The sequence below is a fragment of the Megalopta genalis genome, chromosome 11, assembly GCF_051020955.1.
Source record: "Megalopta genalis isolate 19385.01 chromosome 11, iyMegGena1_principal, whole genome shotgun sequence".
Taxonomy (NCBI): Eukaryota; Metazoa; Arthropoda; class Insecta; order Hymenoptera; family Halictidae; genus Megalopta; species Megalopta genalis.
This window is the reverse complement of record NC_135023.1, coordinates 7,739,857-7,751,373: the sequence shown is the minus strand read 5'-3', so window position 1 is coordinate 7,751,373 and position 11,517 is coordinate 7,739,857. Positions and strand designations below refer to the sequence as shown.

The 11,517-nt window shown below is 46.2% G+C and overlaps 1 protein-coding gene across 16 annotated transcripts in view; it reads left to right on the top strand.

The window, feature by feature from the left end:
- The window catches only part of dati (zinc finger protein datilografo), a 117,014-nt gene that overhangs the window by 3,326 nt on the left and 102,171 nt on the right, over nucleotides 1-11,517 (top strand). For 14 of the 16 annotated variants that reach the window (XM_076525222.1, XM_076525221.1, XM_076525208.1 and 11 more), the window contains exon 2: nucleotides 4,115-4,225. The exons of the other annotated variants lie outside the window; for them this stretch is intronic. In XM_076525222.1, the coding sequence (XP_076381337.1) occupies nucleotides 4,115-4,225 (111 nt within the window). The remainder of the gene's footprint in view (nucleotides 1-4,114; nucleotides 4,226-11,517) is intronic. 16 annotated transcript variants of the gene reach the window in all.

Genomic DNA, 11,517 nt, shown 5'->3' with positions numbered 1-11,517 from the left:
GCGAATTCCCTAAACAATCGAGCAGAAAAGCCCGCGGAAAGGGCAAAGGGCTTGGACGCCGAGTCATCGAAACCGCGTCGGTCGGCTCGATTGTTCGTCTCGGAAGGAATCGCCGGCAATTTCGCCCGCAATTTCGCCGGCGAGTGTTTGAATCCGCGACTGTACCCGAGATACACTGACCATGGTTCACGCACATCGGAATACGTTGACTTACCGCGTCGCGGGTACTTCACAACACGCGTTCGCCGCGGGAACGAGCGAGAGAGGCAGAGAATGCGAGAGCGGGAGACGACTTTGCAGAGAGACGGAGAGAAAGGAAGACGGAGGGAGAGAAAGGGAGAGAGAGAGAGAGGGAGAGTGAGAGGGAGATTGAGAGAGGGAGATTGAGTGAGAGGAAGCAGGAGTGCAAAGAGCTCGAGTGCGACAGGGAGAGTGAGAGAGAGAGAGAGAAAGGGAGGGAGAGAGAGAGAGAGAGAGATTGACAGAGGGAGAGGGAGAGATTGGCAGAGCGGGAGAGAGAGAGAGAGAGAGAGAGAGAGAGAGGGAGGGAGTGAGAGATTGGCAGAGGGAGTGCAAGCGAGCGAACGTGAACGGGCGCTCGCAGCTATCCTAGCGGGCGTGTGCGAGCGTGTGCGAGCGTGTGCGAGCGAGTAAGCGAGCGAGCGAGCAGCCGGGCGGGCAGGCAGGCAGGCACGCACACATTAGAGTCACGGGGCCACAAATGCAAACGCGGCCCACGCACACCGATGCGAGGAGATGCAGATACGTCGTCTCTCGGGGTTCTTGACCCGCGCAACACAGATAATACTATACGCATACGTCATACGGTACGCCGAGAAGATGTTCTCGAGAAAATATCGCGGCGTGCTTCTGCGATGCCACAGTCCCCGCGAGCTTCGATACGAGGAAACTAAGTAAATATATCCCCGCGGATCTCCGCTTCGGGGTCCCACTCGCCACGCTAATACCGAACGATTTTTCTACAGTCGTTTCATCGTTTTTTTTTTCTTTCGAAACTCCCCTCCACCTGGTCCCGCTCACCCGACCATTTCTTTTCGACCTCTCCGCCGTGTGTTCTTCTTTACATCGACGAGATTTTGTAGCAACGAGACGGTGATTTTGGACACTGAGACAGATCGGAAGTTGCTATCACGGGCGTTGTTCGGAAATATTTTCGATAGCAACGGGATGTTGGTATTCGAAGAAACGTGTCGCTACGAGCAAGACCGTCAAGTTTTTTTTTTTACTGGAGGTAGCGTCTCTTTTCATTTTTGATAATCGATAGACTGCGGATTTTCATGCGAATTAAAAACTGTTTCAGTTTATTTTAAGAGACTCGGGTCTGATAACAATATCTGCTCTATTTTAATCATTTTAATAATAAGTTCCACGCGTTAGAAAAATATTCTTCGATTCGTCAATTCTTCTAAAGTCTTACAACTTTCTTCGCGGTTCTGTATTTAGACTAAAATTAATTGTCTGTAATAAATAACATATAGTTATTTTAATCAGAAATGCACAAAATCCGCATTCAGACATTCCTGACGGTTCGTAGTCGCTCTACAGTTTTTCCCGTGCTCGACGTAATCGATTTCAATATTAACCCTTTGCACTGCGATTTGTTTCACAGCCACGGCGACTTATAGCACTTTGCTCCATATTGTCTCCAATAAATTCGTACACGATAAAGAAAGAACTTACATATCTATTTCACGTCAACCTGTACTCCGACGATTCAATTTTAATAATAGAAGCACAGAATCGAATTTGGACTTGAAAGACGCGAATAACATCCACCGTTTCGTGAATCATGTTCGAAATCTTCGCGACGAGTCTGACACGATATTGTATAGGGCAAGGGGTTAAGGAAACATCCCGATAGGCACGAAACGTGTCAATAGTTTGCATTGGTTCCGACTTATCTGGAGAGTATTATTAGCAGTTTTTCTCTTCTTCCGTCGTTCGATCGTTTTTTTGTTATCGATCATTCAACGGGCGAGGATTTTCGGGGTGAATTTCGCGGACCGAGCTGTTCCAACAATGATTGAGTCTTGACAGTGCGCTCTCTATTCTTTCGGGAACGACAAGTTTCTGATTGGAAAGATTGACGGTACCTTCTTGCAAGTTAATGGACTTCACCTTTCCCGGTTACATAATGTAAAGCTTGTATAATATTTAAGTAACCTATAAATTCTGTAAGAGGCCCGCGATGTGTTAAATGACGCTTGAACTCTTCGAAATACTTTAACGATACGTGTCCGCCGCGTTAATTATCGAAGAATAGCTTCGGATCGATGCGAAATTATTCGCACGTTGATCCGAGCCGATCAATTTACCCGCTGGCTAATTTCAGTGTCCCGAATCACCGGATCACGGAGCGTGTCGATCTATCTTCTAAACGCGTTCCCGCGGTCACGTGTCTTCCTGTTGTTTATGTAAAAGTGCGCGCGGAAGTTATATCGTCCCGGCGAAATTCTGTCGGAGTTCTTGAATTTTTCATCATATTATTAAGAAATTGGAGGAGCTCGTTAATTAACGCTTCTGAGTGACATATAATATATTTATCTAAATTTAGCAGCGGCAGAATTTAGCATCAGTCGCGCGCGCGCGCGCGAGATGATCCTTCGTTTGCGCGATACGTATAATACTTTCTTTTGTCGAGCTTTCGTTCGTATATCCGCGTTTTAAACGGCGACTAGACCGGTCCATTAAAATTCCAACGAAAGTAACATCGATTCGCGAAGCTTCCGATCTGTCGAAATCTCGTCGGAAAGTTCGAGCACCTAGCCGGACGTTGTTCCGCGAGAACGATTTCCGCGTACACAAACAACTTGAACGACTACACACGTACACGATTCGGTGGAAAACGTCGGTTCAACCCTTGTGTGACCAACCAAGCACGAATTACTTCTCTCCTGCACGTTTCGGAAAATATCGGGAACTCCGAAACCTCATATCTCGTGCAGCAAATCAATTAACAGTCGATATATCGTTAACAACATTATCAAGTTTCACTCGAAAGCAACGCTTCCAGTCTTCGGCGACTGTTCAAGAACGATCCCTAGCCACTTTCGACAAAGTTTCTGCAGCGCCAAAGATCAAATATCGCGGCTCCAATACCGAAACTGCCTCGGCATCAACCAGCGTTGCTTCGTAAAGCACGTTTTCCCCATTTTCAGACAACTAAAAATGCACCGTTTACGCGTCGATGTATAGAATAAAAGTTTCGGCGGATTCGTAACCGTTTCTTTTTTTCTTTTCTTTTAGAACAGAAGAGTTGAATGCTAAAAAATGACGTTAACCCCTTGCTCGGAAAATTCGATTCTTTTATTGTCCAGGTCTAGGAACGAGAATAAATGAGCACACGGATGAAACGAAAATGATCTCGTTCTATGAGGTAAATTGTTAAGAACGAGGAGAGATGCTGATCAAGGTAGTCGCGAAAGAAATCCTGGTGCAAAGTTATTTAATAACTAAGGGTTATTATTAATGATATTAATAACAAGGGTTATCAATCATTTATATAATAGTAAACCTTATTAATAATAAGGGTTGTTCGATAACCCTTTATAAATAACCCTTCGCGCTCGGAGACATTGCAAATCCAAAATAGTTCTCCCGAAACTATAGTGTCTCCATTTTTCTGTTAATTTATAATCGGTGCATTTTATATCAGATCGAGTCTTGCGACACGTGCTAAGCCTTCAACAGCTTTTCGAGTATAAACGATTATGGTGATTCCGAAAATAATTTTGGAACGCGACGAAAGAATTTTTGGCGGCGCCGTAGAGTCACCCTCTCGAGCCGTCGAATCGTGGAAATAACAGAAAAAAATCACCGAATCTGTTGTACAGCGATTCTCGCGGTAACCTTTGTCTATTCACCTCGGTTGGCCACGCAAGGTCGACGAGAACGATAGTCGACTGATTTGTAGGTGTAACACAGGTATTTTGGAAGAAGAACGCACGCCGATTAGCCGCGAGCGCGCGCGCGCGCGCGCCATCCAGGGCGAAGCATGAGTCCGAGTATCGAGGGCGATTGTTGTAATAGTGGTTTAACGAAAAGGGCCAGCAGGAAAGTAAACTAACGCTTTGCCTCCTGTCTTGCCCGATAGTCTCGTGCCTCTGCGGCGGGACTTGGAGGTGCGGGAGGCGCCGGCGGAGGCGGAGGAATGGGCAACATCAGCGAGCGCACCCTCGAGGAATGCTGGTCCACCCTGCAACGAGTGAGTTGAACACTCAGCCCGTTCACAGAAACCCCTTTTATAATATTTCTATCTCCCGGTCACAGCACAGCTTCCTCTAACCTGTCACACGCTGTATCTTTCCGTCGTTTAGTAGACGCTCGTATATACATATGCACATGTGTATATATATAGATATTATAATTTTGCCATTGTTAGTATCAGTATTACTATTATTATTATTATTATTATTATTATTATTGTCATTATTAGCATTATTATTTCCTGCGTAGCAAGCGGGGTGGTGAAAAATTGTTCTTTGAAATAGCAAGTAGATACTATAAATATTTGTATCATCTCGTCGAGATTCTGAAATTCTGGTTACAATATGGAAACAGTATTTCGAATATATTTAACAAACCGTGATGTCCATATGTAACTACAGTGGCCCACAAAAGTGTTCGTACACCGCTTAAAGTGCAATAATTTTTTTAAAACTGGACTAAGTGACTTGAATATTTTTTGGATGACACCAAAATGTCCTTTTTAAATTTTGCTCCTATAAAAGAATTGACAAACGAGAGTCTCTTATCTTTTCTTGTCATTCCAAGTAATAACAAAATTTAAGAAAGACATTATGGTCATCGTCTAGTATACTAGTCCCTCTGTCATCAAAAAAAGAAAGAAATCCAAGCGACTGAATCCAGTTTTAAAAATGTCATCGCGTTTTAAAAGGTGCACGAACACTTTCGCGTGGACGGCTGTATACTATTTCTTAAAAAGTGAACACGCCGAATTCTGTATCGCGCGAGAAGATGCAGATATTTGCAGTCCGTTTGCTATCGCAATCATCTTTTTCTCCCCGGTCCCGCTCACCACACGCACACACAATTCCCGCACGTCCGAACAAAGCCGTTTGACGTTTCTTCGCGTACCATCTATCAAACATTACACGATTTTGCTCGCTCTCAGTAGTAGTTGATCGACTTCTAGACGGTCGAGCCTCGTTTCGATGTTGTCTTTTTTTTATTTCGCACACACGGTAAACGAACACCATAGCTGTTCCTTTCTTTTAATTTTTTTTCTTAATTGTTGTTGTTGTTGTTGTTGTTGTTGTTTCTGTACTATCTTTTTCGTTCAGTTTCCGGTAGTGACGACACACGATTTGAATTTTTGTTTGATCGCACACACACACACCGCTGCTCTGGCATGCTGCTCTCTACGTGCGTGTATGTGCTTCCGTATGGTTTATGTTTCTCTGTGTTAAGCGTAAGAGACTGCCTGTCGTTTACACGCGTCGACGGCCACCGTACGTTGCCGTGTTCCTCGTCCGTGGATCGTCGACGGGCACGAGCGTGCCAGGACGTTCGTAGATCGACCGCAGTGGCGGTTCGAGATCGATCCTCTCTATTCGGTTTCATTATTAGTTTTTTTTGGTTCTTTATTAGAACAGCGAAAACGCTGCTCGTTCTCCTCGCTCGACGGCGAACAAGAGCGCGGTGTATCGTGGCCGCAGCGAGGAGAAAAGACGGGGAACGGTAACCCGGGCGAGAGACAATAACGCGCGTTTAATTGTTCCGCGGCTTGTATTCCACGCACGACGCGGCCGATTTAATGGGACAGTCCGTCAGGATCGATAGCGCGCGAGTCGCCCGCGTATATGGCCGTTGTCCTTTTACGAGCCCAGCAGGCACCGAAATGAAGGGAAAGGAAGCGCCGCTAACGAGCCGTGAATCGAGTTGGACTAACCGTTCGACAAGGAACGGGAACGTCCGCGAACGGAGACGCCGACCGGGAACACCGATGTTTTACGCGGACAGACCGGGGGGGACAGGGGCGTACGAAGAAAGGACGGAGGGTCCGCGGAACGGGGGGAGGTAAAAAGAGAGAACTCTCTCGCGGAAAACTTTTAAATTCTCGTCCCGAGTACGAAAGCAACAATTTGTTTCGCTAAGTAGCCGCGCACCGTTCTTTTGTTTTTCCCGGCTCTTCTTTTATTCCCACGGCGGGCCGCCGGGTGGTGCGACGGGGGTGGAACGGCCGGGCAGGGGGGGATGAATGGAGGAGGCCCGGTGGGCGAGAAGGTGGTTAAAGGAAACCGCCGCTGCCCGTCCATCGCCACCTTGAAAGCGGAGTCGCGCCGCACCGCGCCGCGCCGCGCCGAAACTTTCGGAAAATCGCAAAAACGCGGCGCGCGATGGCGAAGTTTTCGCGTTTTCCCCCGGATTTAATTAAAACATTCGCCTCCTTTGTGGCGTTCCGTGGATACCCGTCTCGCTGGGGGGACAAAGTGTTATGAGTGCTACCCCGGCAAAGTGTCCGCGGAACACTTGCAACCCTTTCGCAACACCGGGACGCGATTATTGGGACATCGTCGAGAGGATTCTCCTTTTTTCAGGAGCTCGCGAGACGGATAACCGTTTATTCTTCAATTTTCGAACGATTTCTGGACGATGATCGTTCCAACGGGAAATTGTTTGCCATTTTTTCAGTTTCGGTCACTCTTGACGAATCACCGAGAACTAATTACTAAATTAGTTAGTCAAATTAACTTCGTTACCCCGAGGTAGATGTCTCTGGACGTTTGCGATCGATCGGAATGATTTTTCATTGTGTTCGTAAGACAACAACTTAGGGAATGGATAGTGAGACTTGCCCCTTGTAGACTCTCACGGACGGATATTTATCTGGAACGGATAACTGTGTCGAATAATTTTCTGATGCTCGCGCGTCTTCTGGATGCAATTTTTTGAAGCAGGAAATTGTCTAGGAATTTTTTACCGGGTCTCGTTTGACGAATCGATGGAAACGAACGTCCATTACCGATTTAATCGTCTTTGGACATTTGTGGTCGATTAGAACGATCTGTCATTGTGTTCACGAAACACTTTGAACCACTTAGAGACTGGATATCGGTACAGTATTCCGTGTCCCGTTGTGTTCTCATGTTTTTCAGCGATGGCTAAAGTATCTTGCTCTTGGAAGATCTTTCAAAATTCGCTACTGGCCGCAGCGAGGAAACGTTTGATGAAGAACAATGTCGTTGGGAAACGTTTCTGGATTAAATTGGACCGTTTTTCGAGCAAATCGGAGACCGCGCAGTACGCGATTACTTCAGATTAAAAGTTCTCATGGTTAATTGAAAGGTTCAAGGATTGTATGCTTGAAGCAAAGCAGTATCTAATTTCATGCACAAACGGCTGTGCATTCCTGTTGCATTGTGCGTCAAACGCTGCACGGTCGAGCACAGGAAAATAACGCATCGGCTGCGCTCGATAGAAGCGCAACCAACGATAATGGAAGACGAACTTTTCACGTTCGTCGAAAACCGTCGAAATGACGAAATGCATACGCAGTCAATTACGACGAATCGCTATAAATTAGAAATCGTGATCGCGTCGCAGCAAAAATAATTGTTAAGAGCGACGACGAATTGCAAAGTATCGCGTCGGTTGCAAAGTATCGCTCACGAATAACAATTTCGAGGACTGAGACCAGGGGGCTCGGTGTTTAATCCTCGGTTTCCCAAAAAGGATATTCGAACGCATCGGTTCGAAAGCGACAATGAAAATACCGCGTGCATAGCAGTGCGAATCGTGGGAAAACAAAGGGCGCGAAGGAAGATAGAAAGTCGAAAACATTAATGCGGCGCAACGTTGTATAAACACTCGACGGTGAGCGGTTCTCATGGCTCTCCGATCGGGGAGGAGAATGTACATACGAGAGTAGGAGAGACAGAGAGAGCGAGAGAGAGAGAGAGAGAGGGATTGGGAGAACACGGTTTTTGTTCTTTCGCCGGCACGAAAATTAAAATCCAATTATTTCGACACCTCTGCCCGACCCTCCGGCGATTCAAATGAATTTTTTGCGACCGACACTTTTTCCCTCCGAATCTCTCTTTCACCCCGCTCTTTAAACCGGTTCCGCGGCGAACCGGAGCTAACGTTACACACGTTACCACCCTTGACCGATCCACAATCCCAATCTTGAACGACAGCTGCCAGAACCGGAACTATCATGCGCCAGGGAAAAAAACGAAGACGATGATCAAAGGGGCACGACGAAGAAGACGCACGAACGATCGATGGAACAATACACAGAACGGCCCGAAACAACGTCCTTAATAGTAAAATTCGTAGCCACCGTGTTACCGTTGTTGAAATCATCCGCTGCCATTGTACAACTGAAAATAATTACGCGGCGCGCGCGTGTGCTTCGTGGCTGCTGACAAACTTTCTGGTTAAATGTTAATAACGAGAGACGGTTATAGGGTCCAGATGAATATGAAACCACCGCCGCGATTCATCCTCTTTTAAAGCTAATTCAATTGTTTCGCCAGTGCCGGCCGGAAGCTACTTTCCCGCTTTCGTTCCGAGCGAAAAGAAGCGTGAGAGTCACGTTAAATAATAGTAATTACGCAATGATGAGCACTAAATACTACTAATTCAGCGCATTCGAATGAAATTCGCCTGAAACGGACGTTAAACTCGCGAGCCGTTTTCTATTAGTTCGTAAAAGTAAGGATAAGACGTTTGTTGCGATTTTCGACGAGGGTTGTTGCAATATTTGCCGCGAGTAAATATATCGCATAAATAACGGCTTTGCGTTTATGTTCATTTGTTTCACGGCTTATGGATCAGAGAAGATCTATATATTTCTATAATAAATGTATCTTTACGGTCCGAATAATCGCAAATTAACGAACAAACCCGTCGTTTCGACAGATTCCGTAAATCTAGAATTAAAAAATTCAATTTCATTTAATTTCTTTATATATTTCTATATATATTTTAAAGGATCTCTCTGCGAAATCCTAAAAAATCCTCGTTACACAATTAATGTTATCTCGTTGCCGGTTTTGCAAATATTGCATGTTTTCTCGATTAAAACAAAACAAAAATTGAATTCCTTTGAAAGAAGAGATTCGGGGAAACGTGGACGATCCAACGCGGAAACTATCACGCAAGGACAGGCAGATGATCGGGCAACAAAAGGCGCGCAGATTCCTCGCGTCTTTCTCACGTTCGCATCCCCTTGGACGGTTTTTTTCTCGCCGTTTCGGCTCCGCACAGCCCCGTGGCGGTTCCGTCGTGTTATTTAAATAACGGTGTTCTCGCGCGTGCCATTGTTTCACTAACCCTTCTACTATTACGCGAAAGGGGTGGAGAGGGTTCTCTCTCTCTGTTTCCAGTCGAAGAAGAAAACTCGCAGGATGAAAGATGAGGGGATTTAGGGGGTGAGGAGTAAAAGAGAGAGAGAGAGAGAGAGGGAGAAGGAACTTCCGTGCCGTCGAGCCGTTACGGCGAACGCAAAATTACGACATCTCAAGTCCACGGGGCAACCGTGGCCGCCGTGCCGCACCGGTTCTTCGCGATGCCGGCCACGGCCCGCAAAGTTTCCTGGCTTTTCAGTAATTTTCTATGATTTTCAGATCGCATGATCGCTAACAATAACGCGCCGGTTCCCTCCTGGCCCTGTGCGCCGGCTGCCCCAAGATCATCCACCTAATCGAATTGTTCGATCTTCGGAACCCTGGCGAATCCTCGGCGAATTGAAACGAACGGGGGCGGGGAGGGGGATGGGGCTTTCTGAGAAATTCGCGCCGGCGAGGGTGACTATCGTTTTAATAAACACGATCTTCGTGGCCTCTGGATTATCGTTGCTCCCTGTGGAAAATCGTCTTCGATTCGTTTCTCAGAATTTTTCGGCCAGAAGGATATTTAACCACTGTTAGAAGGTTATTAACTAACTATTAGGACGATTATCACCGAGCACTAAACATGCCCGACGTGTATTGCTACATAAAAGTTACAAGAGCGAATTCATTTGGGCATCTTGCTATTTTTATCGCAATGTTTGAATCGAAAGATTTATTCAGTCATTTCCCTCCAAAGACATCTTGCGATTGCAAGATGTTTAAAAGAAAAAATGTGGATCCGGTCGTTTGGACCGGCACGGTAGATTCAGTGTTGATAAAACTGTTAACAGAACTCGGATTTTATGAAGTTTAACTAGAGATTTCTAACAATAACTTACTAGGTGCAACAATTATTCCGATCTTCGAAGGTTCGCAGAGCGCTGAGAACGGCTGATTTAAATCGCTTCGCAAAAATAGCGAGCGCGTATTCGCTCGAATCGCTGGCTCGATTTCGATTACAATATCGAACCAGCGAAACAAATTTCCCATCGATGTGTCTTCACAGTTTCGATAAACGTAAATCGAGGATACGAGTAAACGGAGCACGCGATAAATCGGAATTATCTTCCTCCTCGAAGAAACGAACGACCGCGAACGGAAAAGATTCTAATCCGTGATATAATCGCATTCGCTTGAAAGGTTAATCAGCATCGAATTAGTTGTTGTAAATAAATGTGGCGCGCGATTAGGACCGAATGGGGAGACGCGTTCGTTGAAAATGTTGAAGCGCTACGGATTTAGACGGTAACCAGATCAATGACAGGACGTTTATGGATGCGTTAAAATAGAAGTCGGATATTTTCAGTGTCTCTTGAGAAATTAATCGGATGCCGATTGACAGGACGCAAAACCCGTGGTTCCTGTGAATGTTGCATGCACGTTGGTGTTCTCGCAACCTTGAGAAACCTTCCGCGGAATTGCCGGCCGAAGGAACCGGAAATTATCCGAAAATCATCGGAAAAGTTCTCGATTCCCTCGGCCACGGCGATCTTGTTTAACAGAGCCACGCTGGAAAGGTTAACGTCGAACCTTTCGGAGCTGCCTCGGATACGAGATTATGTCATCCAATTATGACCGGGACGCCGTTCGACGTGTTAATGCGACAAGTCGGAGATTAGAAAGTGCATTAAAGAGTCGAAGAATGTATACATTTAATTATCCATGCATCGCCGGAGACGTAAATGTATAATCGCGCGCGTTCATGTAAAAGATAATTGAGGATTATTCAGATGAATTTAATAGGGATTGGCATAATCCCTTAATAGGGATCGGCATAAAAGTTCGCGATTTACATCTCCGGTAGCATCTGCTCGGATAGTACCTGCGAGAGCCAGGCGCTCTATTATCCGAACCTCGATCGCTCATTATCCGAACACGTTCCGCAGGTAAACGGATCGATCGGACGCGCTCGAAATCGACGCTGTAACAGTTCCATTATCCGAACGCTCTCGTTTCCTCGGATTACCGTGGACGGCCGAGACTCCTTCGAAAATTCCGTCGATCGTGCCTCCGAAGATCCGACGATCTCTGAGAGCGTCGGTCGCATACTTCTCGGGAACGATTCGACGAGTCTCATGGTTGTCGCGTGACGGCGCCGCGACGGTAAAAGGCGTGAAAATCGCGCGGTATCGGAACG